Source organism: Fusarium graminearum, chromosome 4 (genome assembly GCF_000240135.3).
Source record: "Fusarium graminearum PH-1 chromosome 4, whole genome shotgun sequence".
In the NCBI taxonomy this organism is placed as follows: domain Eukaryota; kingdom Fungi; phylum Ascomycota; class Sordariomycetes; order Hypocreales; family Nectriaceae; genus Fusarium; species Fusarium graminearum.
In genome coordinates, this window is record NC_026477.1 from 7,093,160 (window position 1) to 7,116,885 (window position 23,726).

The window sequence follows — 23,726 nt, forward strand, 5'->3', positions numbered from 1 at the left end:
TGACGGTGACGGGTACAGTCCAAGCTTGGATCCGATGGCGGGTTAGTCTGCTCTGTAGTGGATGCTATAGAGGTCACGCCTACTAACCTCCGGCTGCGTCATTGTTTCCGCTGTCAATACTCGACCATGATTGGTTGTTATTTGTCAGTTAGTGGCTCATGCACTGTAGAAAACCGGGGTCAGGCCGGGGTCAAGCTAGACCGTTCGTATGGACCTGCAGTCATGAATCATTCAGCTTGCTCCATGAAACACATTTACCCTAGACAGCAACAGATGCATAGATTTGATGTTTGATATCCGTGTCAGGTCTTGAGATGGGCTGACAGAGTTGATCATATTTTTTTATGTATTATCTCAGTTTCTATTATAGGCACTCAGCACTATTTCTATCTTGGGGGGAAACCAAAGACATGTGTCCCATGAGATATCGGTGAAAGTTATACCCATGAAACTCTAAGTTTGACATGTAGATCAATACAGGGAATAGAATTCACGCGGAGCTGCTGTGTAAACCTGCAACGGAACTACACAGCTCGTAACTCATGCAGTTCAAACATGCTCATGTTGTGGTAACTTGGTTGTTGTCTATCTGTACCTAGGCATGGGCAAGAAGCATGTCTTACACTGCGCATTAAGGTTCTTCGTCTCATATTAACAATCGTACTCACTCCAAGCCTCCCAAATTTTTGAAACATGCCTCCACCAAATTCTCAAAGTTCATGCCTAAAATACAGCATCTGCAACAATGAATACGCCTGACGATCACAAAAGCACAGAAGCGAAGGCGCATATGATCAATCTCATTACTACATTAACTGTACGTTGTTGACAGCACGTGATACGCTTGGAACTACTGCTCACTCCACCTAGGGTAGGCTATTGATAGTCAGAAAAACACCAACTCTCTCTCACTCTCTTTCATGCGTCATTATACTAAAAAAAAGGCAGAGGAAACTTTGATACCCAGCGACTGAATTTTCTTCTTTTTTGGTTTCCTATGTCAAAGTATAATATGCTCTTTTCTGGAACAAATCATCTCAAAGCCCACTACACTGCCCCTCCCCCAAAACTACAATGTCCAATGATTCAGAAGAACTTGTCCAGAAGCTGGTGGTAGGTACATCATCATGAGCACGATGGCTTGGATATGTATATACAAATTTATCATGGCTTCGGGACTATAGGCCTCATGTCAAGCGTGGCTTGGTCAAGATTACCTAAACGATCTTGAGATATATACAAACTATCGTGCCAATAGCAGTGCTCAGAAACATAGCTGACATTCAAATCCGTAGGAGAAATTCCGCTCACTTTTGGACGAAGCCCTCGTAGTCGCTATTGCTAGCGATCATGACCTCAAAGATGCTTCACAGTACGAGTCAGCCCAGACTGTGCTGGAAGGTCTCGCTCAGCATGTCACAACAGAAGAAGCCACTGGATTTAACCCAAGCGGCATTTCTAATATACCAGATGATGCAAATGGAGATGAGGGCACAGTTGAGACAAACAGCCAGCAGGCTTCCCGTGCTCATGACACAGATACGACCTCTGCCAGCGATCAAACCTCGGCATCTACTAACACAACTTACTCTATACCACGACTGACTTCATTTGACGATGACAGCGAGGAGTCTAAGGTCCTCCTTCTGCAGGGCATGTTTAGTGAGCTCAAGAATTTTGACATCAAGCACTGCCTGAAAAAGGCAAATGGAGATGTTCAGATTGCGCTTGATGAGCTACTCAATATCCAGTACCTCAAATCAACTGGGCAAGAGAAGAAAGGGATCGATGGATTCTTTGAGCCAGATGAAACTGTTGGGAAGAAGAAAAAGAAGAACCGGAAGAAGGGCAAGAAGGCTCTTGGTGATGAGACATCATCGTCCGGCAGCGGGACAGCTTCTCCCGCCCCAGATGATATGAAGAGCATGAAGCGTATGTTTCCTTTCTTCCTACGTTTTAACAGTCATCTAACCCTTGTGTACAGGCCAGGATGAAATCGCGTATCTGGCAGATAGACTTGATCTGCCATTTGCCGTCGTCTCGGACATTTACTATAACAAAAAGTGTGCCAGCGGCGCTGCAGCAGTTGAGATCCTGGATCGATACATGTCACAAGGCATTGAGACGCAAGACAAAGAAGGGAAAAAGTATGCGCTGGAGCTCGCTCAAAAGTACCAAAATGTTCCGGCAAAGTACATGTCGACAATCGTTCAGGTCACAGGCTCCATCTCCCAGGAATCTGACGACATTGCCGCGCTTGTCAGCAAGCATTTTATCAAGAATCCATGGACCGAAAAGCTTGATGTTAGTTATCAACTAACACCACTTCCGGAGGAGGATTTGGAAGGATTCGAGACAGTTTCACGCGGAGGTAAGTCTAAGCTAGCCAGACCTGTCTCAGGAGGTATGGCCTATCTCCCCGCTGGGCCGTCAGCGTACGCGCAAGCTGCTGAGAAAGCGGGCCAATACAATCGAGCCAAAAGAGATGCAGCAGCTTCAGCAGCATCATTAAATCGACGTGGTGCTTCCAATCCACTCTACCGTCAGGCAGCGGGATACTACTCGGAGCGAGCAAGAGAACAGGCGCGGTATGAGATGGATGCTACGTCTACAGCTGCAGATATGCTCGTCAACAGCCAGAGCTCGTCGACGTCTATCGACTTGCACGGCGTATATGTGCAGGATGGCGTGAGGATTGCTCGCCAGCGTGTGCAAGCTTGGTGGAATGGCCTGGGAGAGTTTCGGTCTGACAGGGCACGTCAACAGCCGTTTACTGTCATCACTGGACTCGGCCGCCATAGTGCTGGCGGCGTATCGCACCTGAGACAGGCTGTAGCTGCAGCTCTGCTCCAAGACGGGTGGAAAATGCAGGTCGAGACTGGGCGCTTTGTTGTCAAGGGTAGACGATAAGCGCCAAGACTGAATGAGCCTCAGCAGTGCCTTTTCTAAGCGAAACCATGCGTTCATCAATCGCAGGGTTCTGTGGAAAATCTTACCCGATGATATCAACAACTGTGAAGAAATACTATTAATATGGACGGTCCTGTTTACATAATATCATCCCGAGCTTTGTTGGTTAAAGACATGTTCTGACCTTAGGCTGACCTGAAGAATAAGAGAAAGGCTTACGCAGCTCTGATCCACCAAACGAGCCCGAAACAGACATGGCAGGCCCTCTGGCGAATAGACGATGTGCAGTAGCGCAGCCATCGCTATGGAAACTCATGCCATGCGGGTTGAGGCTGTGCTAGGCACGCACGAAACATGTTGATCGCTTGCTCTTATCCTATAGTTTATTGTCGAAGGATTCGGCTATTTCCTAGAAGGGAAATGCTTCAAATAGCTTGGACCAGTTTGCCCCCCTGGCTATACTCGTGTATTGTTGTCTTATATAAATACTCAGCTGTCTGGCACTAATAAAACACCATGGGATCATATCACAACTGACAAAACTGACCTCGAAAATAACAAATCCATCAGAACTCATCAAACATGGCGGCCAAGACTCCACTTTCTCAGGCTGCTTACCAGCCTGTCCCAAGAGAAGACGATCCTTCTGCTGATTTGCTCGAGCCCTCTGAGAGAGGCGACAGAGACGATGGCAAGCCGGCTCTCTTGAAGGTCAAATTCTCTTTCATCCTGTTACTGCGATTGCTACTGGCCCCGATCGTTATCGCCGATATCGTCTTTATGTGCAATCCCTACTACTCTCCCGCTTCAGCCGGAATCTTTGCTACCGGAGGCATCTTGTTGGCATTGTGGCATGGATTCCGTGTCTTGAAGAGCTGCTTCCCCGGCGGGAGCCGCGACAACTTCAACCTCAAGATCGGAAGCCTGTTTTGCATGTGCGGCACAAGCTCGAACTCTCGTACGAGACCTTCCAAGGTGTGGGCATACCTTGTCAGCCTTGTCGACTTTTCCTTTGGTCTCTTCTTTATCGGACCCTCTGTCACAGCTATCAACTATTACAACTTCAAAAACAATTCTGCTGTTGGAGGACTGAGCATCACTTTGGTGTAAGTATTCATGTTTGCCACATTGATTCCCAACTAACATTCCATTCCAGGGTCATGCAATCGGCGATTGCCTTCCTTAACCTCTTTAGCCTGTTCCGCAGGATGACCATCGCTGTCTACAGGGACGATGGTGAACAGGACCGTCTTTACTCGATCCCCGAGCTCTTCCGCGACGAAGCATCTGAGCCCCGCGATTCGATGTCTTCTGTGGTTTAAGAATCTCAAACAAAAGGGGAACATGATAGAGGACAAGGACTCATTACTGTCTCCCACACTGTTTGTGCAATGACAACGTCCACTGTGAAGGACAGACAGCGGGACAAATTTGAGCACAACTGATATGATGATTGATTTTTTTTTCCCCAGAACTTCACTATTCTTGGAAATGATTATAGTGCAGTGTATAAGAAGCTTTGGCTTGGTGGTTATGCGGCACCCCTGAGATAGCTATTTGACATAGCAAACATGAGATACAAACTGAAACCTGCCATGTCGCCTCCCTTGATCCTTTCTACTGCTTCTTCATCTGAAGATCCCGTCCAACCTTGTCCCAAACAGCCGAACCCGTAGTAAAGGTAGTAAAGAACATAGCCAAACTGACCAGACCGGGGTCAAGCTTGATCCAGCCAACAGTGGTAGTAGGGAGAAGCATGTCAAGAAGGTCGGAAACGAGGGCGCGGAGGAGAACATAGCCCTCGGTGTTGATCTTCTTCATCCAAGCACGTCGCTCGGCCTTGCGCTTAGTGACGATACCTTTGAGGCGCTCACGCTCCTTGTCAAGTTCCTCCTTGGGTGACTTTTCAGAAAGAGGAGCAGCAGAAGTCTCCTTTTCGGCAGAGACAAGCTCGGCAGTGTTCTCAGTAGAGGTGGTGCTTACGCTCTGACGGGTGACGGCGGCGGGTGGGCTAGACACAAGACGATACAGTCTGATAACAGTGACGAGAACAGAAGTGTACAGCCCAGCAAACCAGAACAGCTGAGACTGGTAGTCAATCTCTTTGAACTTTTCAGGGCTGAAGATGCGCAGGTTGTCAATGCCGCAGAGATCCAAGAGGGTGACAGTCTCCATCATGCCGAACATGCCGAAGCACGTCTTGCTCACGATCTCAAGCCAAACGTCAAGACTCTTGTCGCCTTGAGCGACGTAGACGTTCCATCCTGTCTGAAAAGTATCCAGGAAGCGGAAGAAACGGATGAAGCGTCGTGAGACGTTGATCTGACCGCCCAGTTTGCGGAGAGGAATCGTGGATGAGACCTTTGGCTCGACAAGGGCGAAGAGAGCTGGGTAACAGACTAGGAGAGAGCAGATGGCCTGGAAACCACGAAGAATTCGCTCAATGCCGACTAGATAGTTGGATTAGTGAAGTGTTCAGGGGTTGTCTTTTGTGAGAGATATACCAAGGTCAGTGCCAAAGGCAACAAAGTGCTCGAATGTACCGGCCATTCTGGTTGAGCTGGCAAAGAGACAAATATGAAGAGGAGAGACTGGAAAAGACAAAAGACCACTGCTGTTACTTTATATACGTCTAATGCAAACAAACAAATAGTTCTCAAATTATTGACCCTAGATGGTTAGAATAATGTTGAATAGGCGGTGTTGGCATGGGTCCCGTAGTGCCATATTAGTGGATCGCTAGTTATCTACGTCCATGACCACGTTTGTTTGTATGAGAGGGCAGTTTACGTTGATCAAACAGTTCAAATAATCATTCACAGTATCAAACACAGCTAAAAACAGACTCAAAGAGTTTACTTAACCAACTCGGACTCCCATTGAACAATAAGTAAATATAACACAGGGCATCTACCTAATAGTCGTAGTTATGCACAAGTAACGATGCGATACACATCAATCTTCATCCCTTCTCCATATATGACCATTTGCTACCCAAGTCACCAATTATTGACCAGGAGACACGAGCTTGCCTTGAGACTTGGCATTGTGGTTCCATCCGCCAGCAAGGGCCTCACCACCGTTCTCCTGAGCGAACTTTTGCATACGAGCCTCAAGCTCAGGTCGGAAATGTCGGATAAGACCCTGAATAGGCCAGGCGAAAGCCTCACCCAGAGCTGTCATGAATTAGTACAACGTTATGTCAAAGTCTTAAGAGAAACTTACCGCAAATAGTGTGGCCCTCAACCTGCTTGGTGAGCTCCTGAAGCATGTCAATCTCACGCTCACGGGCCTGACCCTTCTCAAATCGCTTCATCATCTGCTCCGTCCACTTGCTACCCTCTCGGCAAGGTGTGCACTGGCCGCAACTCTCGTGGCGGTAGAAGTGGCTGAGACGGCTGATAGCTCGGACAATATCGGTGCTCTTATCCATAACGATAACAGCGGCCGTACCGAGACCAGACTGGCTGTCCTTGAGGGCATCAAAGTCCATCAGCTGGTCGTCACAGACGCTCTTGGGGAGAACGGGGGTGGAAGAACCACCGGGGATGACAGCCAAAAGGTTGTCCCATCCACCTCGAACACCACCACAGTGCTTGTCGATCAGCTCACGCATGGGAATTGACATCTCCTCCTCAACGGTACAAGGGTTGTTGACGTGGCCAGAGATACAGAAGAGCTTGGTGCCCTGGTTTCGCTCACGGCCGAAACCAGCGAACCAGCTTCCTCCTCGTCGGCAGATAGTAGGGGCAACGGCAACAGTCTCGACGTTGGTGACAGTTGAAGGGCATCCGAAAAGACCGACGGCAGCGGGGAACGGAGGCTTAAGACGAGGCTTTCCGGGCTTGCCCTCGAGGGACTCAATAAGAGAAGTCTCCTCACCGCAGACGTAGGCTCCGGCACCTCGGTGCAGGTAAACGTCGAAGTCGTATCCGGATTCACAGGCGTTCTTTCCGATCAGACCAGCGGCGTAGGCCTCGTTGATGGCTCGCTGGAGGACAGCAGCCTCCTCGACGAATTCACCACGGATATAGATGTAGGCAGCAGTCGCGTTCATGGCTCGGCCAGAGATAAGACATCCTTCGATGAGCTTGTGTGGGTCCTTTCGCATGATCTCACGGTCCTTGCAGGTTCCGGGCTCACCCTCATCGGCGTTGATGACGAGGTAACGGGGCTTGTTGTCCTTATCCCAATCCTTGAAGTTCATGAACGACTACCGAGCGTTGGTGTTAGAGACAATTGATGCTGGTCCGGGCCTCTTGACCCGTCAAAAGCAAAACACTTTGGGAGAAACCTACCCACTTAAGACCCGAGGGGAAACCAGCACCACCTCGTCCTCGGAGACCTGAGGCCTTGACCTCGCTGATGATCCAATCGTGACCCTTGAGGATGATCTCCTTGGTCTTGTGCCAGTCGCCCATCTTCCTGGCGCTCTTGAGGTCGACGGGGTATCGGTTGTAGAGGTTCTGGAAAATGCGATCTTGGTCTCGTAGACCTCCGTATGTTCGCTTCGGGGCACCATCCTGGACAGTAGCCAGACCCCTCACGGCGGTCCGTGAGAGGCCGACGACCTTCTTGGGCGCCGTTCTCGTGGACAGCATTGTGCTCGATCGTTGTCGGGTGGCGGGTTTGGAGATGGGTTGAACGAAACGTCGTCAGGATGCGGCACTTCAAGTTTCCCGGGCGAGATCCATTTCGTGACCGGGTGGTTCAGAAATAGCGGGCTAGTGATTGGTCAATTCACCAACCGATTATTCAGCCACTTTTGCTAGAGAGTACTTACTCCACACATGACTTTATACTGTAGAGCAAGTCCCCTTTATCATTTCTGTTAGGCGCATCTTTTGACTTTCGCCCCCGATTTGCCGCTCAACGACTCCAAGTGTCATAGATTCAGTGTCTCTCAGTGTAGTTACCGCTTGTCTTAGCGCAATCAGAGCTTCTTTCAGTGTAGTTGCGACTTATTCCTAGTGGATTGAGATCTCTACTTGACAGCTCTGATGTCAAGGTCATGTGACTCGATCCCTTGCAAATGCCCATCACGTAATCATTCAATCGAAGCTTTCTATTCGACGGTACTCATCAGCGGTATCGCAACACCAACACCGCTATCGTGGGTTATCGATACAAGCTTCACTTTATCGTCCATCTCGAAAGCGATGCGCAACTCCACAACAACAAACGTGCGATGATAACTTGAGACGCTTCCATCATGTCTAGTAAAAGACATTCGATTCTTCCTGCTATCGATCGCAGCGGTCCCAGACCACCCGTCCATTTCTCCTCGACCCTCACAATCTCCGACAATGCGATCCTCCAAGGAACACACTCGATCACCATGCAGACGGAGACAGTAATCCACCCTCGGTCGAGATTCGAGTCGAACTACGGGTCTATCCTAATCGGCCGTCGATGTCTGGTTCATGAACGGACGCATATGGGAGCTCGTCCTGCAGACCCCACTGCGAAGCCCGGTGGTATCGTGTTAGCAGACTATGTCACAATAGAGGCTGGCTCGACCATTGAAGCTGGCGGGACCGAGATAGGTGAGGGCACTATCATTCAAGCCGGAACAATCGTAGGAAGCGGCGCCAAAATTGGCAAGGTAAACAATGTCCTTTACAAGCTTCAGGACTAGGGGCTGACAAGTTATTAGAACTGCACCATCACACACATGTCCAAAATTGCTCCTGGCACTATATTGCCAGACAATACGGTAGTGTTTTCGAACGGGACTAGACGAATCGACCGACGTGAGCTTTCTGATCAAAGGAAGATTGCTCTGATTAAGCAACTCGCAATATTGCGAAAGATGATACCCAGCAACCCGGACAAATTTAAATAGAGATACCCAGCAAATAGTCATGGCCAATTTGATATTTATAAAACATTAATTCATTTGTCGTAATAACTTGCTATCTTTGTCTGTTTCGAAAATGGCATCAACTGACACTGATGTCGCCTCGCTCTCAACCGTCAAGTCTCCAAGGGGTATATGTGATTAAAAATAAATAAATCGAGGAAGAAAGCAAGAGAGCGCTTGCAAGCGTTTCCCTTACCTTCTGCGGTCTCTGTGAAACAGGGTCAGCCCCGTGATCACAGTCATAATAGCCCATCGCTCTCCCAACAAACCCGTCAAGCCCGTTCCCATAAAGCGATAATGCGCAACCTTTGTCAAACTTCTTCCATTACCCATGGCCCAAGCTGCCACAACCTCGTGTCCCATGCTGTCTCTAAAACCACCTGGGACAAACCCCGGATTGGCTCCCGGTGGAGGTCCCTGAGCCAAACGAACCAGTTTCCACCCGTGATAGTAACCGCCCAAGCTTGCCACAGCGTCACCACTAGATCGTCTCCATTCAAACGTTTCTCGAGGTCCATTTCCGCCTGGTCCGACTTCGATACTGAAGCTAAAGGCGGTGCTGAGACCGCCGTGAGAGCCCACGGGGATAATTCGTTCGCGGGCTAGTGGTGCCCCTGAGCCTGGTACGGGAGGGAGTTCGACTTCGAAAGAAAGACTCATGAGCATGAAGTTCGCTGAAGCCAGTGGCTGGTATGACTCGTCTGGGCCGGAATGTAAGAGGACCGGTGGTGCAGCTGATAGACCAGTGTGCACTGAGCAGACGTAGAGAGGCTGTTGTTGGTGTTCTGCAAGCGTAAAGGAGACATTGGGCCAGCCTTGAGAGTAAAGATTAAATGTAGGCGGAAATTGTCTTGGGATAGATGGCGCTTGACTTGGTCCGGCAACCGGAGGCGGCGGTTGTGTCGATGCTCCTGCTACTGGTTCTGCCTGTCGTGGTGGTGGTGCTTGAGGTGAAGAAGACTTTTGATATTTGCTTTGACTCTCATCATATGAAGGCGGAGGTTCATTCGGAACAGAAGAGTCAGATAAACCCATTTTCCCTAAAAGACCCATTGTGGACGTTGGGTATAAGTGAGAATGTCTCTATGAGAGTTGGAGGATTTATAGTATGTAACGTCTCTGTATCACCAAGCTCGAGAACAATATCAGTAAGTCACAGAATGGTTTAAAATGAGATCGTGAATCAGTCTGTTATTGAGACAAGTAAAGTGGTAGGCATCAGGTTTCTATATTAACAAGCATTTAGGTTTATGCCGAGAACAGTGACATCAGCTGGATGCGACTACGTAGTATATGTGGCTGTGATAGCTCGAATTGAGGCTGTGCTATCTGATGATATTTATGCAATGCATGTATCGAGTTATGCAGACAAAACGGTCAGCATCTACGTAACAAACGCTCGGAAAAGATGGTTGTGATCCAACCAAGTTATCAGTTTTAACGGAATCTACAAGGACTTCTTGTTTTCCTAAGTTGAACCGTCTGAACATGGATAAAGAACACATCATCTAGTAATGTATTCACTCCAAACCAAGCACAGTAATATGATCGTTCTCGCACCTGGACTATCTATGATGTCTTGGCTGATTAAGAACATCCTTGGTATAGAACTAGAGAGCACTCTGTTTGGTACAGATCTGGTAGGAAGTACCTGATAACAAGGATGGCGTTTGAATTATATAATGCACGAAATCGTCAATATTATACAAGTTGGGAAATGCTCAAGTATAGACACAAGACTGTGTTATCCAACTCTCTACTATGGCCCCTGACTGCCTACCAAGATTGAAACGATCCATCATCAGACCAACTACTCCATCAACAAGCAGGTCTTCTTCTTTCCTACCTAGTTATCTTAGTCAATGTCAGCTATTGCACTATACTGTTTTTGTCTCATTCTATAACGCAAGTTTCCTAGCCTGTAACACAATTATCACCTCCATAGAGGTAATCGCATCTCAAATCCCTTCGGCTAGATAAACATATTAGACACAAGCAATCTCAAAGTAACGCAGTCGCTGCATTACCATAGAGACATAACTAGTCCCTCCCTGTTAAGTTGGCCTTACTTTTGTTCCTGACCGACAGGATCGTCGCAGTCGCTGTATCATTATGAATGAACAGCCTGGAGATGCAGCCACTGTGCTGAACCTCATTACCTGTCTCCGTGACGCCGAGTACGTAAATATCATTGTCCCTGGTGAATCTTAAATAGTGTTCTAACGTTAACCCCTACTTTATTTAGAAGAACAGCTTATTAGCTTTCGCAACCGAGCAATATCCTAGCCCTTATATATGCTACGCGTAGAGTAATCATTAATAGGTTCTCTAAATCAATCGATATTAGCAAATTGCAGGTACGTATCGTATACTCACTAATCCCAACCGGAAGTAGTATAGCGATGAAGCTGCCAGCTAATACTATGCCGTTGGTCTACTCTCTGTAGGCCGAAACAGAAGATAGCATATTCTTTATTGAGTCCTATCAGTCAGGTCGTCGGCTGCCTGATACTCTGCAGTCCTTGGCATAACTACCTACCTTCTATGGCCAAGGCTATGCCCCCTATATCGAATTCAACCCGGATATTATTGAAGATGACCTTGAGCCTCTCGCCCTCTATGAAGATGTGTAACCCTGGTGTGGCAGAGAGACTAATATTGTGCACCGAGGATAGGGAGAAGGGGCGCGTCTGGCATACGCTAAGCCAATCGATATCGGCAAGCGCTTTAAGTTTCTATTGCCTCGCTTCTTGCATAATGATCCCTGGCCCACTATCTAAGAAGTATGCAAAGTTATTGAGGCTGCTATTGCCTATTGTTAATAGCATGCCGACACCGATGTTGCATTATATAGCGCTGGGGAGCGCATTTACTTGGGCAACCTGACGTTCTAGTATCTGGGGAGCCGACTAGAGGAGCTGTCAAGGTAGGCAGAGTTTCCTAACTATATATAGATGTATTTCTATATCGTCAATAAAGATAGCCTTACCCTATTCCATATTGAGGATAATGGCTTATGGTCCTTTAACCTGTGCTATAGTGGGTTGTAAGAGTATCATGGAGAGATTAAGTCGCGACCAATCAGCGAGCGGTCGCCGGGAGATCTTCGGGTAATTTACCTTAAGAGAAGTCAGACCGAGGGATCTAGGGTTAGATTCCTCAAGTTGAAGTCTCGCGACTGAGTTCAATATACAATCAGATCTATCTATCATCTAACCACCCTAACTTGACCCTATATATTTACAGCTCAGTATGCTCCCCGATCCAGCTGGAGAAGGTTAGTATTAAGCACTGCATTATAGTACAAGGCCCTAGCGAGTTTATAATAATAATAATATTGTCAGAGTACTATATAGTAGTTAGATTAATGCCCTTAACTACCATATCCTACAATTTCATCTATTAAGACGACCCTAATATTGTAACTGTCCTAGAGGACGTAAAGGTCTATTAGGAGTATGCTAACTACCCTATTATCCGCAACTATAACGCCAACCACTCCACTAAGCTTAGCAACCCGGTTCCTACTGTCGACGCTATCCTTAAGGAGGCAGCGCTTCTAAAGAGCAAGTGCAGCATCGAAAGCATAATTGGCCCAGATATACACCCGCATAGTGAAAACCAACCAGGCAGGACTGGTACTCCTGACGTAGATGATAACGAAAGCAGTGGCAGCAATGATGTAGATGATGCGATGAGCAGCGGCAGGGACAGAAAGAGGACAGCAGCCGAACCTGCCGAACGAAAAGCGGCCAAGTGCAGGAAGTCTCTACCGTCAGCCTGTCAACCCACGAGCAACGCCGACGTTGTCGTGGCTGCCTCCTCGTCCCTTCAAGCAGCACCTCGGCGACGCGGGTCATACCCTAGCGCTCAAAGGGTTATGCGTACTAAGGCACTGCCGCAAAGGAACCGCAAAGTTGCCATAGCGTCACTCCCGCAGATGCTGACACCCTCGTCTATATCGGCAGACTTGCTAGAGGCCTCGACAAGCCGGGGGCGGGAGTCTCAGAGCCCTTCACCTCTAGCCTCCGATCGCAGGTCCGTCAGCGGCAATGAAAACGGCAAGGCCGCCGCCGCTACGGCCATCTATTCCCTGTCGCTCCCCGCGCGCCATAAGATACTGTCTAAATTCGATACGTTTTACCGTTTAAACCTGATACCGAGGGACCAACTGGTCGCTCTGCTAGTACACGAGAGATGCTGCCTCGCCGCTATTCTTTACATGAGGTGCCAACTTGATGAGTTCTTGGAGGCCGTTAAGGATCAGAACGATTGCCGCAAGGGTGATGACGCTTGCGAGCTGGAAAAGGGACTCTCTACCAGCGACTGTTAGGCTCCTGAAGATTAAGAGACCTATATTATACGGAATGCCATCATCTAACTCGTAAGGGGTAACCGGTATGTAAAGGTGAAACAGAAAGCTGACTTTAGGAAGAGCTTCTTCTGCTATTATGCTCGTCACCTGTGGGAGGATAAGCGAGAAAAGTCCCTTTATGGTCCATCTAAGGCCAGGGGTAAAGGCCAGATCTAGCTCAAGCCGGCCTAGACGGAGGAACTTATTCGGCTGCTGCTGCCAGAGTTGGCGAATAAAGATGTGGCAGAGGTCTTTCCTTACATTAAGATCGTTATGGATTACGGACGCAGGTAGGAATCCATAGCGAAAGGCTTAGGCATCGGCATTATTGCCCCCATACCCTATCGTCTGAGGGATCAGCATGTCCTTAATGTCCCCGCTACGTACTACTACAAGGGCCTGTGTATGGCGGCAAGTCTGTATATAGGCTGCGAAAATTCCAGTTGGCCCTTGAAACCCCCTACGAATAACGACCTATCCCTAGCAGGCTTGCCTGCCATTAATCCACGGGCTGAAGCAGACCATGTTTGCCTTACTGCCGTTCTTGTTCCGTCATCTATCTTGCATGTACTATCTAGTTTTGTACTGTATCTCCCTGGGAGGAAGAGGAATGTCAACATAAAACAGACCGAGTACATAAAAATTCCGTACTCGTACCAGCTTACCTTATTACCGGCCAGTAGCTACTTCTTTATAGCATAAGAAAAGATAATATGAAATTCTAGATAACTACTCTCACTTTCCATTCAGCCCTACAAGGCCATGTGTATACTACGCGACTCTATAGTGCCGTTTGAGAATAACCTACTAAAAGTTTTGCAAACTTAGATCTCTACATAAGGACCGGGCTCATCACAGCCAACGTGGACTTCATCAGACAGACTGCATAGATTGTTCAATATCCCTTCCTCCGACCCAAATACCACCATTACGGTCGTGATATTCAGTCCTCCATCACAATGAATACCACACAAAGTGACGACACTCCGCTGGTTGAAAACGTATAGTGCTTCGATAAGCTTTCTGCGTACAATGAAGACCACCCTGAGGACCCAGCCCGGAGCGTGGGGTCTGACAAGGTGAATCTCCCTCTTTTGGAAGAGGAGGCTCCAGACGGACAACTTAGGGTCAATTTTGAAGGCGATTCAAATGTTCGCCGCATCCTTTCAAAAGATGAATAGGATTATTGCCTCACTGTTGACCAACTCGTGTGGATCGACGCTAGAACTCGTCGACAGCCTAATCGACAGTCAGTGTTAGGAGCAGCCTTGAAGCCTCTGCAGGGCCGCAGGCCAACATGTTTTGGCGTTGGTGGGTAGAGAGAAGGAGATTTCTAAGGAAATCGTTGACTTATCAAAGAAACTCAGCCCTGTCCGCAGTGCGCCTAGAGCCGGCCAGGGGAGAGGGTGAACGGAGTTCGGCGGACGATCGTGTAAAACGAGCTCCATAGACAAGTCATTAGTACAGAAGTGTGTATTTCTGTCCTTGTCTCCAGGCCTGAGTCAATGGCGCCATACCGAGTATCATTCCGCCTCGAAGCAAACACTGGCACCAAAGAAAGCTTTCGCAACACAGCTCAGCGGTATTCTGGTCGTCAGATTGGGGACCAGGTCAATTGGGGCATCTCGCCAGGCGATATAAAGATGAGTTATGGTGGAGGCATCCACATCGCTGAGTCAACTGATCGTGACAACCTGGGCACCCTTCATTAAAGATCCAGGGGGCGGAGAAAACCTGGACCAACCCTAACTGCAGCCACGAAAGCACGTAGATCTATCAAAGCTTGCAAAAGTATTCCGAGATGGGGCGAAGTCAACATACGAGGCGGAGAGCATGATGCATGGTGGCAAGGAGGTGGCAGGTGCGGTCACTTTTGGTGAAGTTGAAGCCGATGTGCATATTGAGCAGGCCTCAGCTCATGTCACTGGGGATGAGTCAGACAAGCCCAAAAAGCGGCCATGTCCCATGCACTCTGTCAGTGTATCTGGCGATCCAGAAGCTGCAGCTGGAGGAAAGGGGAAGGGGGCATCATCAACCGACGGCAACGGACGGCACACATCTCCCGAGCCTCGTCTTTCGGAACGCATCAAGATTTACTTTTGTTATCTCTGCGGACTGTACATGTAACTATCTGTGTGTAGATTAGGTAGAAAGTACATGAATGTATTGTCAGGTTTTCCCTGTCGCCAAGAATCGCTCTCAATGGTATTCCTGCCGCTCTGAAACGCCAAGTGCATATCGTGGCACCCAATCTCTCGCTTGAACATCGTCCCGTACCGTCCCCTACTGTACATCCCTTGGCAGCTTACAGTATTCCCGTTGCCATGTCGGTTAATGATGTGAGTAACGTGATGGAGATGGTATTTAAACCGTTAAAGTCGTCTACCAAACCAGATTTTGGAGTGTGTGCAACAATCAAGGAACCTCTCGAGGTCACTGCCTTTGTACATTACTAATCATAATCTGTAAAGCCGGAGCTCTAGTCTCCTCAATATACTCAAAATATTCAATAGAGGATCCATCTAGATCAAAAACTCAATATATCAAATCAAGGTTTTCCCAATAACTAGCATTCCCAACAAGAACACATATGTTGCTGATAGAAGAAGCCTCTTCCGGGCTGTGCGCACAGTAACTGCCTTGTACAACAAAATCTAACCAGGGGGCGACCTGTGATGATTTAACAAGCTTATCATAATGGATGTCGGCAGTGCAATTTGACAGTTGTCCCAGCTTCCAAGGCATTTACAGGAGGCCGCCGCGCTTCTATTCACGTAACCACACTCGGTGCCATTCGCCCCCCCTATAAATGGCCTCAATAACTCATAGATAACATACCATTTATTTCTCGCTTGCTACCTATTCAACTTATTTCCTAATCCCAAAGTTACCATGGCGGCTGAGATACCCGGTGAAGACATCTACTCCGCTGACAGCGATGTCGACAGCGATACAGGCCAGACTGAAGAAATCCCACGATTTGATCTGGGCCTTTTGCATAAGACAGAGGTACCCATAATTCAATCTCTTAATGTGTTTGAGGGTGCAACAATCAAACTTGAACACAATCAACATAACAGTAACAAACCCGGCCCACCCCTATTAGGCCCAGTTTCCGTCAGCATGGGTGGGAACCTCCAGATCACGATCCATAATCAATCCACGAATTATAACACCTCGGCATTGATGCTGGTTCCTCCCACTGCCGGCACCCAATCTCCAGCAGCGATGATGAGGATTTTGAACAGAGATCTTCCAGCAAGGGCAAGAACGGTAAGTGGGTGACTGTCTTTCCGATGCTATGTTATACAAGAGCCACCCTATCAATGTTGGGCAACCAGTGATCCGTCATGCTGACTGTCATGGCAGAACACATCAGAAGATGAAGACATCCTCTACGAACACTATGCCCCTTACGTCACTATCGAAGATGACAGGGTTAAGGACATGGCTCTTCAAATCGCCGAAAAGTTGCAGTTTGTTGATAAAATACTTGCGAGCTTCTTCGCCTCCATCGTTGCTGAGGACAATAAAACCTACATACAAAAACAGCTTACGAGCATCCGACAACACATTGCAAGGAAGATGAATAGCGGAAGTCAGCCCTGCCAATCCAATACCCAAACCGTGAAACAAGAAGATGCAATCCTAGGTGACCTAGGCCACTTTTGTGAAGATCTATTCGACTACAGCACAACAACAGAATCAAGAGATGAGAACGCCCAGGCTCCAGAATTTTATTCAACACATGGAAGCAGCACCGAGAGGTTGCACTACCTTCAAGATGCCCTCGAAGTGCCGTATTGGAATTTTATACTGAGAGACCTTTATCGATGGCATACCAAAACTTCCATGCTCAGTGGTAACATCCTCATGCAAGCACTTCGTCACATCCAGCTCAAGCTACACATCAATTTAGCCAAGCTCAAAGACGAAATCAAGAACCCTGACGTGGATCGTATTTCGCCGCTCATCAAGGGTATTGAAGCACGGATCAGATTGCTGAAAAATGTGAGGGATACCAGCACGAAGGACGAGGTCGAGGAGTATGTCTATGACTCCATCAACCCAAATCAGGTCGCCCGGTTTTCCACATCAGTTTTAGTGGAATGTGAATCGACACTTACTGCAGTTGAAACCACAATGCAGAACGACAGCAGCCAAGATACGGTCCTTAGCATGGTCGCCGTCTTCATATTCATCGCCTTGGCTATTGGTGCGTTTTCGATGGGTTTTGCCATGGCTTTGAAGAATGGAAGTGTGGGCAGTGCTACTGACGCCGACTTTTGGTTTCTCCTGCAGGGAAACATCATGTGGACGCTCGGCAGTATCATGATGATCGTACCTCTTTTCCGAGGCTCCTGGTTCGCCCCGGCATATCTGTCAATGTGGATTTTCCTAACTGCAGGATTTCTATGCAATGTGGCTTCAGTAGCAATATATATACAAGTGAACACGGGCTGGAGCAGCATGCTAGCATTCTTTGGATCAATTGCTTCTGCTGCTGCTGTACTTGTTATGACACAGGGAACAACAAAGCCGGATCGGAAGCGTAAGCTTAAGGCAGACTAGTTATATAGCTATGCATTATCATTCTAAATGGCGATTCTCACTTATTTGAAAACTTAAGTCAAGTAGTTTAAACTTTAGATTTGAGCTGTTCTTACCTATTTTGAAGCCTTGCATAAAAGATTATATATTATGATAATTTAACAGTCGTACCTCCTTTTCCGCAATGTACATCACTATATCGCTCAGCTGTACTGGCATGACCCTGATAGGAGACTTGTACATCGACTCATCTATGGGATGTGAAAGACGAGATTGACGACAAACTGAAAAAACTAGACACATCGGATGGTTTGCGATTCAGTGACAGGGCAGATCAAATCTCCTGGTGTCCCAAAACACAACAAGCAAATTTGATCAAAATGTGAGTTCATCAATTATCACGAGATTTTGTCAATGGGCTTTCACGAGCCTTGATTAACATTCCTTGATAAAAGCACCCAACGGCTAGACCCAAAGCTCGGCCGATGGCTCGAAAGCCTCAACAAATATTACCAACATAGCTTCAGTAATGACGCCTTCAAACCAACAAAGGTCGCCATACTTGATGACGGTGTGCTCAGTGTTTCTCCGACTGCTAGAAAGACAGCTGTATCTCTCAGTGGTGGTGAGAATCAGGAAGACGTTTCCTGGGATTCTAATGACAACAGCAAAAGCAACACTCCTGTTGGCAGGAAGTCGGGTAGTGCAACTATAAGATCTGATGCGGAACTCGAATACAATAGCAGCTTGTCTAGCCGTATCAAAGAAGGTCGCTCCTTTGTGGCAGGAGGGTCCAGCCATAGCCCGTGGCATCTCGCGTGCAACCCTCATGGAACACAAATGGCCAATCTCATCTGTGCTATTGACCCGTTGTGCGAGATATATGTGGCACGGGTTGCTGAAGATGCAGTCGGAATTACCCCTGATCGAGTTACCAAGGTATGAAACCGCTTTCTCCTTACCCACTGTTAGCACGTGGCCTGGATTATGTGTTTATTGGACTTGACCATCCCGAGCTGGAGTATCAGCTGTAACGAGCTTTTGGCCGTCGCTAATATCGGTATGTTTGAGTTGGATAGGCGATTGACTGGGCGATCAGCAAGGGTGTGGACATCATATCCATGAGCTTTACGATCGGAGACAAAGGAACGCTTGCAGACGCACTGATCAAGGCTACTAAACAAGGTATTGTAATGACATGCAGCTCACACGGCGAGGGGTCCAAGACCGAAATGGCTTATCCCGCAAGCCTCAAGGGTACCGACAAATCGCTAATAGTACTGGCCGCCTGTGACGAGTACGGTAGAGCCCTTTGGGGTATTGAAAAAGATGACTATCACTACCTCTTACCAGGTCAAAACGTGGCAGCAGGTGTTATACCGTTCCTAAAGTCAAACGACACCATCAGTGGAAGCTCGGTAGCAACTGCAGTCACAGCTGGGATATGCTCCCTGACACTCACTTGCGATCGCCTAGCTAACCCTGGCCGCAGCTACAACAAGGGCATGGAAGCTGGTAGTCGATATGCAAAAGTCATTAAAGAGCTGGATTCAATGAAGTCAAAGGCTGGCAGCCGACACATTCTTTTGAAGAAGTTTGGCGAGATTGACACTTATGGTTTAGGCGCAGGTGCAAACCCTGGGCCTCAAGAGATTTTGAATCGACACTTTAGATGAGGATATGCTTAGTTAGATAGGACAAATGAATCCCTATTTGGTGGTTGTAGGTGATTTTCAAAGCCTAATACTGATCTTGTCCCTCACCATGTAGTTAAGACACACTTGCATAGTATCTATATAGTGTCGCAATTGACAAGACATTTTGTGTCAAAACTGACTGGTTAAAAAATCTAGATCATATCAGCAATTATCTAGACACGTATCAAAAACTCGTGTTGCGATTGGTCACTAAATCCGTACATCAGTTATATAGAATAGAATGTTGCTGTGACAGTTCAGATTGAGGCTGTGTTATCCGAGACATTTATGCAAATCATGTACAATGTTATGCATATATAACGGTCAGCACAGTGAGACACCGTAACAAACGCCGGTTGAGTTACATGGCATTGCCGGTATCCGACGGTATGTGGGCAACCCAACAACCATCCATAGGAATCTTTCGTTATCAGCCAAGAAAAGGATGCGCATCTCCGAATCAGGAGTCTTGTGACACGTCGTCTGTTTACATGTACGTATAAGTACTATGGAGCCTTAGGGAAACCCTGGAATGAATGACATGCTGTCATGAAGCATGCAACTATTCCGGGGTACTCGGCATTGGAACACGCGTATCCGTATCCACTCCCCTGAGGGCCAAGCTAAAAAAGCTGCAGCTATGATGTCGATGCTCAGTGACAAACAATGGCATGTCCAAGCCAGTGGAAGAAACACGTGCCAGCAGCGCATGATGATCTGGGATATCAAGATCACGATGTTAAAGGTTTGCCAAGTCTATGAATAGAAACACGAGTCATTCATTCATATTCATTGTATGATAACCAAGCCCATTTCGGTCCAAGACCGAGTCATAAACAAGTACATATCTAATGTATACATATGCAGGCCACCACGCCACCATCTAAACAACCCAAATGCGTAACTCCAATAAAAAAACAACGGTTCCAAACACTGACTGTATATGCTATGTGGTAAATGCAATAAACTTTTAAAGATAGATCGTTAAAATAAGAGAAAAAATACAAATGCTGATGCCACGCTGTATATGTATGAGTTTGTACAAACAAAAATTAGAAACTGAAAAGGGCACTGCGACGCTTGCCCAGAGGGTAGATGAGCAGTGAACTCATAAAGAGTCCAACCGCGATACCGATGGCAATTTGAATCATGGAAGCAGCGACGCTAAACACCAGATTGTCTGGGTTCGTGCCCTGCGTAAGCTGCACAGACGACGTCCCTTGAATCTCGCCGGTTGCGTTGGTAAGAGAATTGGCAACTTGCAGACCGCTGAGCAATCCTCCGGTGGACGCAAGACTTCCTGGTACTTGGCAGAACACCGCGGGGATAAGAATCGCAGCTGCGACGCCGTGTCGGAGTCGAGAGTAGAGGTTGGCGAGCAGACCGACAGCAAAAGCACCGAGCGTGCTGGAGATCTGAGGGCTGGACTTGAATCTTTGGGCGGACCAGTAGTTGACCATGTATCCGGCGAAGGAAACAATAACCATGACGGGCATCTGGCGCCATTTCGCCTGGTAGATGATGCACAGACTGACGACAAAAGGAGGGACAAAGATGAATGCGTAGTAAGGGTTCATGGCGTTGGGGCAGGTCGTCGTGTTGGATGGGTCGGAGTCGAACAATCCGTAAAGAGCGGCGCCGACGGTGATGCCGAAACCGAGAAGAAGGGAGTAGATGACGGCGTATACGATTCGAATCGATCCAGGAACGATGGCGCGGGATTGGAGTTCGAGAGCGGAACATACTAGTCATACATGTTAGTTATATTGTCCTTGAAAAGTATCGGGTTAATGATTGACTTACAAACCATGTAACCGGGCAATAACATGACAATACCGCCCTGCGCCAACGCACCAAAGCAGAATATCTCTTCGCCGCCCATTTTGATACTACCAAATGTTCGGGCCAAGAGACTGACTACAATGGTGGAAGACACTTCAAAGACGTTGCTGTAGAGAGCAGAGTTGGGTGCCACAACAAGCTGCAGCACTCCGATGAGACAACCGAAAGCGAAAATGAGGGGGAGATCAATCAGACGAGCGCCGAAAGAGAAAGGGGCCGCAGTGGCGCTCATGAGTCCAAACATGATGACTCTGAGCCACTTGTGGAATTTATCCTTGCGCTTCATGAGGTTTTCGAGCTTCTCGGTCGCTTCCTCAACGCCACAGACGTCGTGCATGACTTCTTTGTAGATAAGGTGGACGTCTTTGAGCTTACCGAGATCGATGCCTTGTCCAGTGCGCACGATTCTGACTTCTGTTGTGTGTGTAGACTTGTCGTCGAACGAGATGATCATGCATCCTGGTAGGTAGAGGAACTGGCCGTCAATCTCGAGGACTCTAGCAGTCATGCTAAGATACTCCTCCAATCTATGGGTGGGAGCTCCAAACAGCATCAGAGCACGGCATAGTCTGATAATGTAGCCCTGTCGGGCCAGAGTCTCAGCGATGTGAATAGTGATACGTGCTTCTTGCTGCTGCCAAAGTCCACTCAGTCGGTTTGCGCTGGTTGTTCGCTTGTTGGCTGGTCTCTGGGGCCTCTTTCCGTTCTTCTTGGCCTTGTCCCCTGTTGCGTCGTTGGGGTTGGCAAGTCGCGATGAAGCCTCGATGAGGTTGGCGAGTGTGTCTTGTGACTTGTTTTGGTCATACCACTTGCGCCTCGGCGTAGAAGCTCCAGACGGGGTGCCCTGAACAGTGGGGGTTCCATCGCTAATCACGGAGGAAGTAGAGGCGGCTCGATGATGCGTGCCCTTGAAAGATGGCTCTGGGGGCTTGTAAAGCTTCAGAAGCTGCGACAAGACGCTTCCGCGGTATTGTTCGGGTGCAGGCACGTCAAAGACTCCGTCAAAGTTGCCATCATTGAGTTCCGTCAAGGTGCGCTCCTCCTGTTTTCCCTTTCCCTTGGTTTCCTTATCTTCGGGCGAGTTCTGGCCAGTACTGGCGCTGGGTCCGAAGCGTTGGGTGTGTGCTCGGACAAGCTTGAAAGCCTCGTCTTTCAAGCCATGGCCCTCTTTTTCGTCGGAGGGGAGCTTTTGGAAACCTTCCTTGCTACTGCCTGCTTCGGTGAGGTCCTGGAGGGGAATGCTGGAGCCGAATGGGCTATCGTAGCCTGGTGTTCCGACGGGGGTGGACTCGAGCGAGTCTCTGTCTATGGCGGATGAATCATTGTGGATGTTGTCTGCCATGATACGGGCACGTTCTCGTGCGGCGACCATGGCCTCCTTCGACTCAGGGTCCGACTCATCGTCGGCATCTTCTTTGAGATTGAGAGTCTTGACGACTTCGGCAGAGCTGCCGCGCAAGAGTGAAGGTCTAGGTCTGGCAACGCCTAGCGTTTGCGGAGTAGCAGGAGTGTTTGCTGGGGACTGTGGGGGGTTGGCGGCGGCGTTGCTGTTGAACCTCACGCGTGCCTTGTCCTTCCTAAGAGCAGCAGCGGCACCTTTTGGACTTGACGGTAGTTCGGCCTCGGTGCTGGCAACAACTGGCTTGGGCGGTTCAGGACCGAGTTCGAGGTCCGGTTCGTCCTTGATATCCCTTGAAGAGCCTTCCATTGGGTCTTTGGGTTTTTTGAGTTTGGAAGTTGCAGCAACTAAGATTTAGTGTATATACTGTGAGATCAGGGTATCGGTTTGGCGATAGGTTCTTAGCAGTGTAACGAGTGTGTGTGCAGGAGGAGAAAAAGATGGGACTATGATCCATGGTAAATCAAGTATTAACTGGATTTTGGATGAGAGTTTCGTGGGGAAGGGTTTGTGAAAAAGAGCAGGATTTACGTTTTCTATTATACGATTTAGAGTCGAGAGATCCATCAGACCCGTCTATGGGGTGAAGTTAGTTATGGTGCAATAGATATCGTGAGTCGGTGCCACTATAGTTTTCCGACCAAGACGGATCCTGGCCACGTCCGGCAAAAGCAGCGATCATGTTGGAGCTTGTACAAGGCCCCGTGACGTAGGGATGTGGAGGCACAAGGAGGGAGTGTTCGACTACAAAGTCTTGGGAATATGTTGCGAAACCGCTTTGCAAGTTTTTGTTATGTAAGTTCAAGACGTAGTGGCCACCGGAAGGTTCTCCGAGCGGCAGTCCGGGGGTCGGATGGTCCACAACGATGAAAACACTAATCAGACTCATGACTCTTGGTCGTTCTATTTAGAGGGAAGATCCAGCAGATTTGACATGAACCAGGGGTAAATAACAGTCTAGACTATGGTCCAGATGCCCAACTGGAGCCGCATTATCTCGACTATCAAGGTCTGTTCGGTTGTAGTCGCTTCTATCGCATTTCGCCTCGACAAAAATCTGAGCAAGAGAAATTGTCAAGGGCCTTAGCTAGCTGGGTTTAATCCAGCACA

General features: G+C 48.2%; 11 protein-coding genes across 11 annotated transcripts; 7 read left to right on the forward strand and 4 right to left on the reverse strand.

Moving 5' to 3' along the window:
- Window positions 1–983: 983 nt before the first annotated feature.
- FGSG_09253 (uncharacterized protein) lies at window positions 984–2,910 on the forward strand (the record flags this gene model as incomplete). Its single annotated transcript, XM_011330214.1, has 3 exons — window positions 984–1,113; window positions 1,185–1,932; window positions 1,985–2,910. Exons 2-3 carry the CDS (start codon window positions 1,656–1,658, stop codon window positions 2,908–2,910), a joined length of 1,203 nt encoding a protein of 400 aa, XP_011328516.1. The 5' UTR covers window positions 984–1,113; window positions 1,185–1,655.
- Window positions 2,911–3,492: 582 nt separating this feature from the next.
- FGSG_09252 (uncharacterized protein) lies at window positions 3,493–4,232 on the forward strand (the record flags this gene model as incomplete). The annotated part of the gene is made up of 2 exons (XM_011330215.1): window positions 3,493–4,016; window positions 4,067–4,232. The coding sequence occupies 2 exons, from the start codon at window positions 3,493–3,495 to the stop codon at window positions 4,230–4,232; spliced, it is 690 nt and encodes a 229-aa protein (XP_011328517.1).
- A 295-nt stretch (window positions 4,233–4,527) lies between these two features.
- FGSG_09251 (uncharacterized protein) lies at window positions 4,528–5,460 on the reverse strand (the record flags this gene model as incomplete). The annotated part of the gene is made up of 2 exons (XM_011330216.1): window positions 4,528–5,360; window positions 5,415–5,460. The coding sequence occupies 2 exons, from the start codon at window positions 5,458–5,460 to the stop codon at window positions 4,528–4,530; spliced, it is 879 nt and encodes a 292-aa protein (XP_011328518.1).
- Window positions 5,461–5,751: 291 nt separating this feature from the next.
- On the reverse strand, window positions 5,752–7,545 carry FGSG_09250 (NADH dehydrogenase flavoprotein 1). Its single transcript, XM_011330217.1, has 3 exons — window positions 7,209–7,545; window positions 6,136–7,123; window positions 5,752–6,086 (listed from the first exon to the last, which is right to left on the reverse strand). The coding sequence occupies exons 1-3, from the start codon at window positions 7,509–7,511 to the stop codon at window positions 5,917–5,919; spliced, it is 1,461 nt and encodes a 486-aa protein (XP_011328519.1). The 5' UTR covers window positions 7,512–7,545; the 3' UTR covers window positions 5,752–5,916.
- Window positions 7,546–8,122: 577 nt separating this feature from the next.
- On the forward strand, window positions 8,123–8,548 carry FGSG_13538 (uncharacterized protein; the record flags this gene model as incomplete). Its single annotated transcript, XM_011330218.1, has 1 exon — window positions 8,123–8,548. The coding sequence occupies one exon, from the start codon at window positions 8,123–8,125 to the stop codon at window positions 8,546–8,548; it is 426 nt and encodes a 141-aa protein (XP_011328520.1).
- Window positions 8,549–8,965: 417 nt separating this feature from the next.
- Window positions 8,966–9,826, reverse strand: FGSG_09249 (uncharacterized protein; the record flags this gene model as incomplete). Its single annotated transcript, XM_011330219.1, has 1 exon — window positions 8,966–9,826. One exon carries the CDS (start codon window positions 9,824–9,826, stop codon window positions 8,966–8,968), a length of 861 nt encoding a protein of 286 aa, XP_011328521.1.
- Window positions 9,827–10,885: 1,059 nt separating this feature from the next.
- FGSG_09248 (uncharacterized protein) lies at window positions 10,886–13,106 on the forward strand (the record flags this gene model as incomplete). The annotated part of the gene is made up of 7 exons (XM_011330220.1): window positions 10,886–10,950; window positions 11,097–11,130; window positions 11,628–11,699; window positions 11,814–11,819; window positions 12,020–12,050; window positions 12,208–12,218; window positions 12,282–13,106. The coding sequence occupies 7 exons, from the start codon at window positions 10,886–10,888 to the stop codon at window positions 13,104–13,106; spliced, it is 1,044 nt and encodes a 347-aa protein (XP_011328522.1).
- A 1,857-nt stretch (window positions 13,107–14,963) lies between these two features.
- On the forward strand, window positions 14,964–15,583 carry FGSG_09247 (uncharacterized protein; the record flags this gene model as incomplete). The annotated part of the gene is made up of 3 exons (XM_011330221.1): window positions 14,964–15,250; window positions 15,301–15,466; window positions 15,506–15,583. The coding sequence occupies 3 exons, from the start codon at window positions 14,964–14,966 to the stop codon at window positions 15,581–15,583; spliced, it is 531 nt and encodes a 176-aa protein (XP_011328523.1).
- Window positions 15,584–16,979: 1,396 nt separating this feature from the next.
- FGSG_09246 (uncharacterized protein) lies at window positions 16,980–17,699 on the forward strand (the record flags this gene model as incomplete). Its single annotated transcript, XM_011330222.1, has 2 exons — window positions 16,980–17,173; window positions 17,285–17,699. 2 exons carry the CDS (start codon window positions 16,980–16,982, stop codon window positions 17,697–17,699), a joined length of 609 nt encoding a protein of 202 aa, XP_011328524.1.
- Window positions 17,700–19,740: 2,041 nt separating this feature from the next.
- On the forward strand, window positions 19,741–20,332 carry FGSG_13537 (uncharacterized protein; the record flags this gene model as incomplete). Its single annotated transcript, XM_011330223.1, has 4 exons — window positions 19,741–19,762; window positions 19,793–19,868; window positions 19,931–20,120; window positions 20,243–20,332. The coding sequence occupies 4 exons, from the start codon at window positions 19,741–19,743 to the stop codon at window positions 20,330–20,332; spliced, it is 378 nt and encodes a 125-aa protein (XP_011328525.1).
- Window positions 20,333–20,427: 95 nt separating this feature from the next.
- On the reverse strand, window positions 20,428–22,925 carry FGSG_13536 (uncharacterized protein; the record flags this gene model as incomplete). Its single annotated transcript, XM_011330224.1, has 2 exons — window positions 20,428–21,119; window positions 21,179–22,925. The coding sequence occupies 2 exons, from the start codon at window positions 22,923–22,925 to the stop codon at window positions 20,428–20,430; spliced, it is 2,439 nt and encodes an 812-aa protein (XP_011328526.1).
- Window positions 22,926–23,726: the final 801 nt, after the last annotated feature.

Bases quoted from the DNA above. Each gene is read 5' to 3' on its own strand.
- FGSG_09250 (XM_011330217.1), bottom strand. From the start codon at position 7,511: ATGCTGTCCACGAGAACGGCGCCCAAGAAGGTCGTCGGCCTCTCACGG. The intron at 7,124-7,208 runs GTAGGTTTCTCC...AACGCTCGGTAG, and splicing joins TCCCCTCGGGTCTTAAGTGG to TCGTTCATGAACTTCAAGGA. The intron at 6,087-6,135 runs GTAAGTTTCTCT...AATTCATGACAG, and splicing joins TGAGGGCCACACTATTTGCG to CTCTGGGTGAGGCTTTCGCC.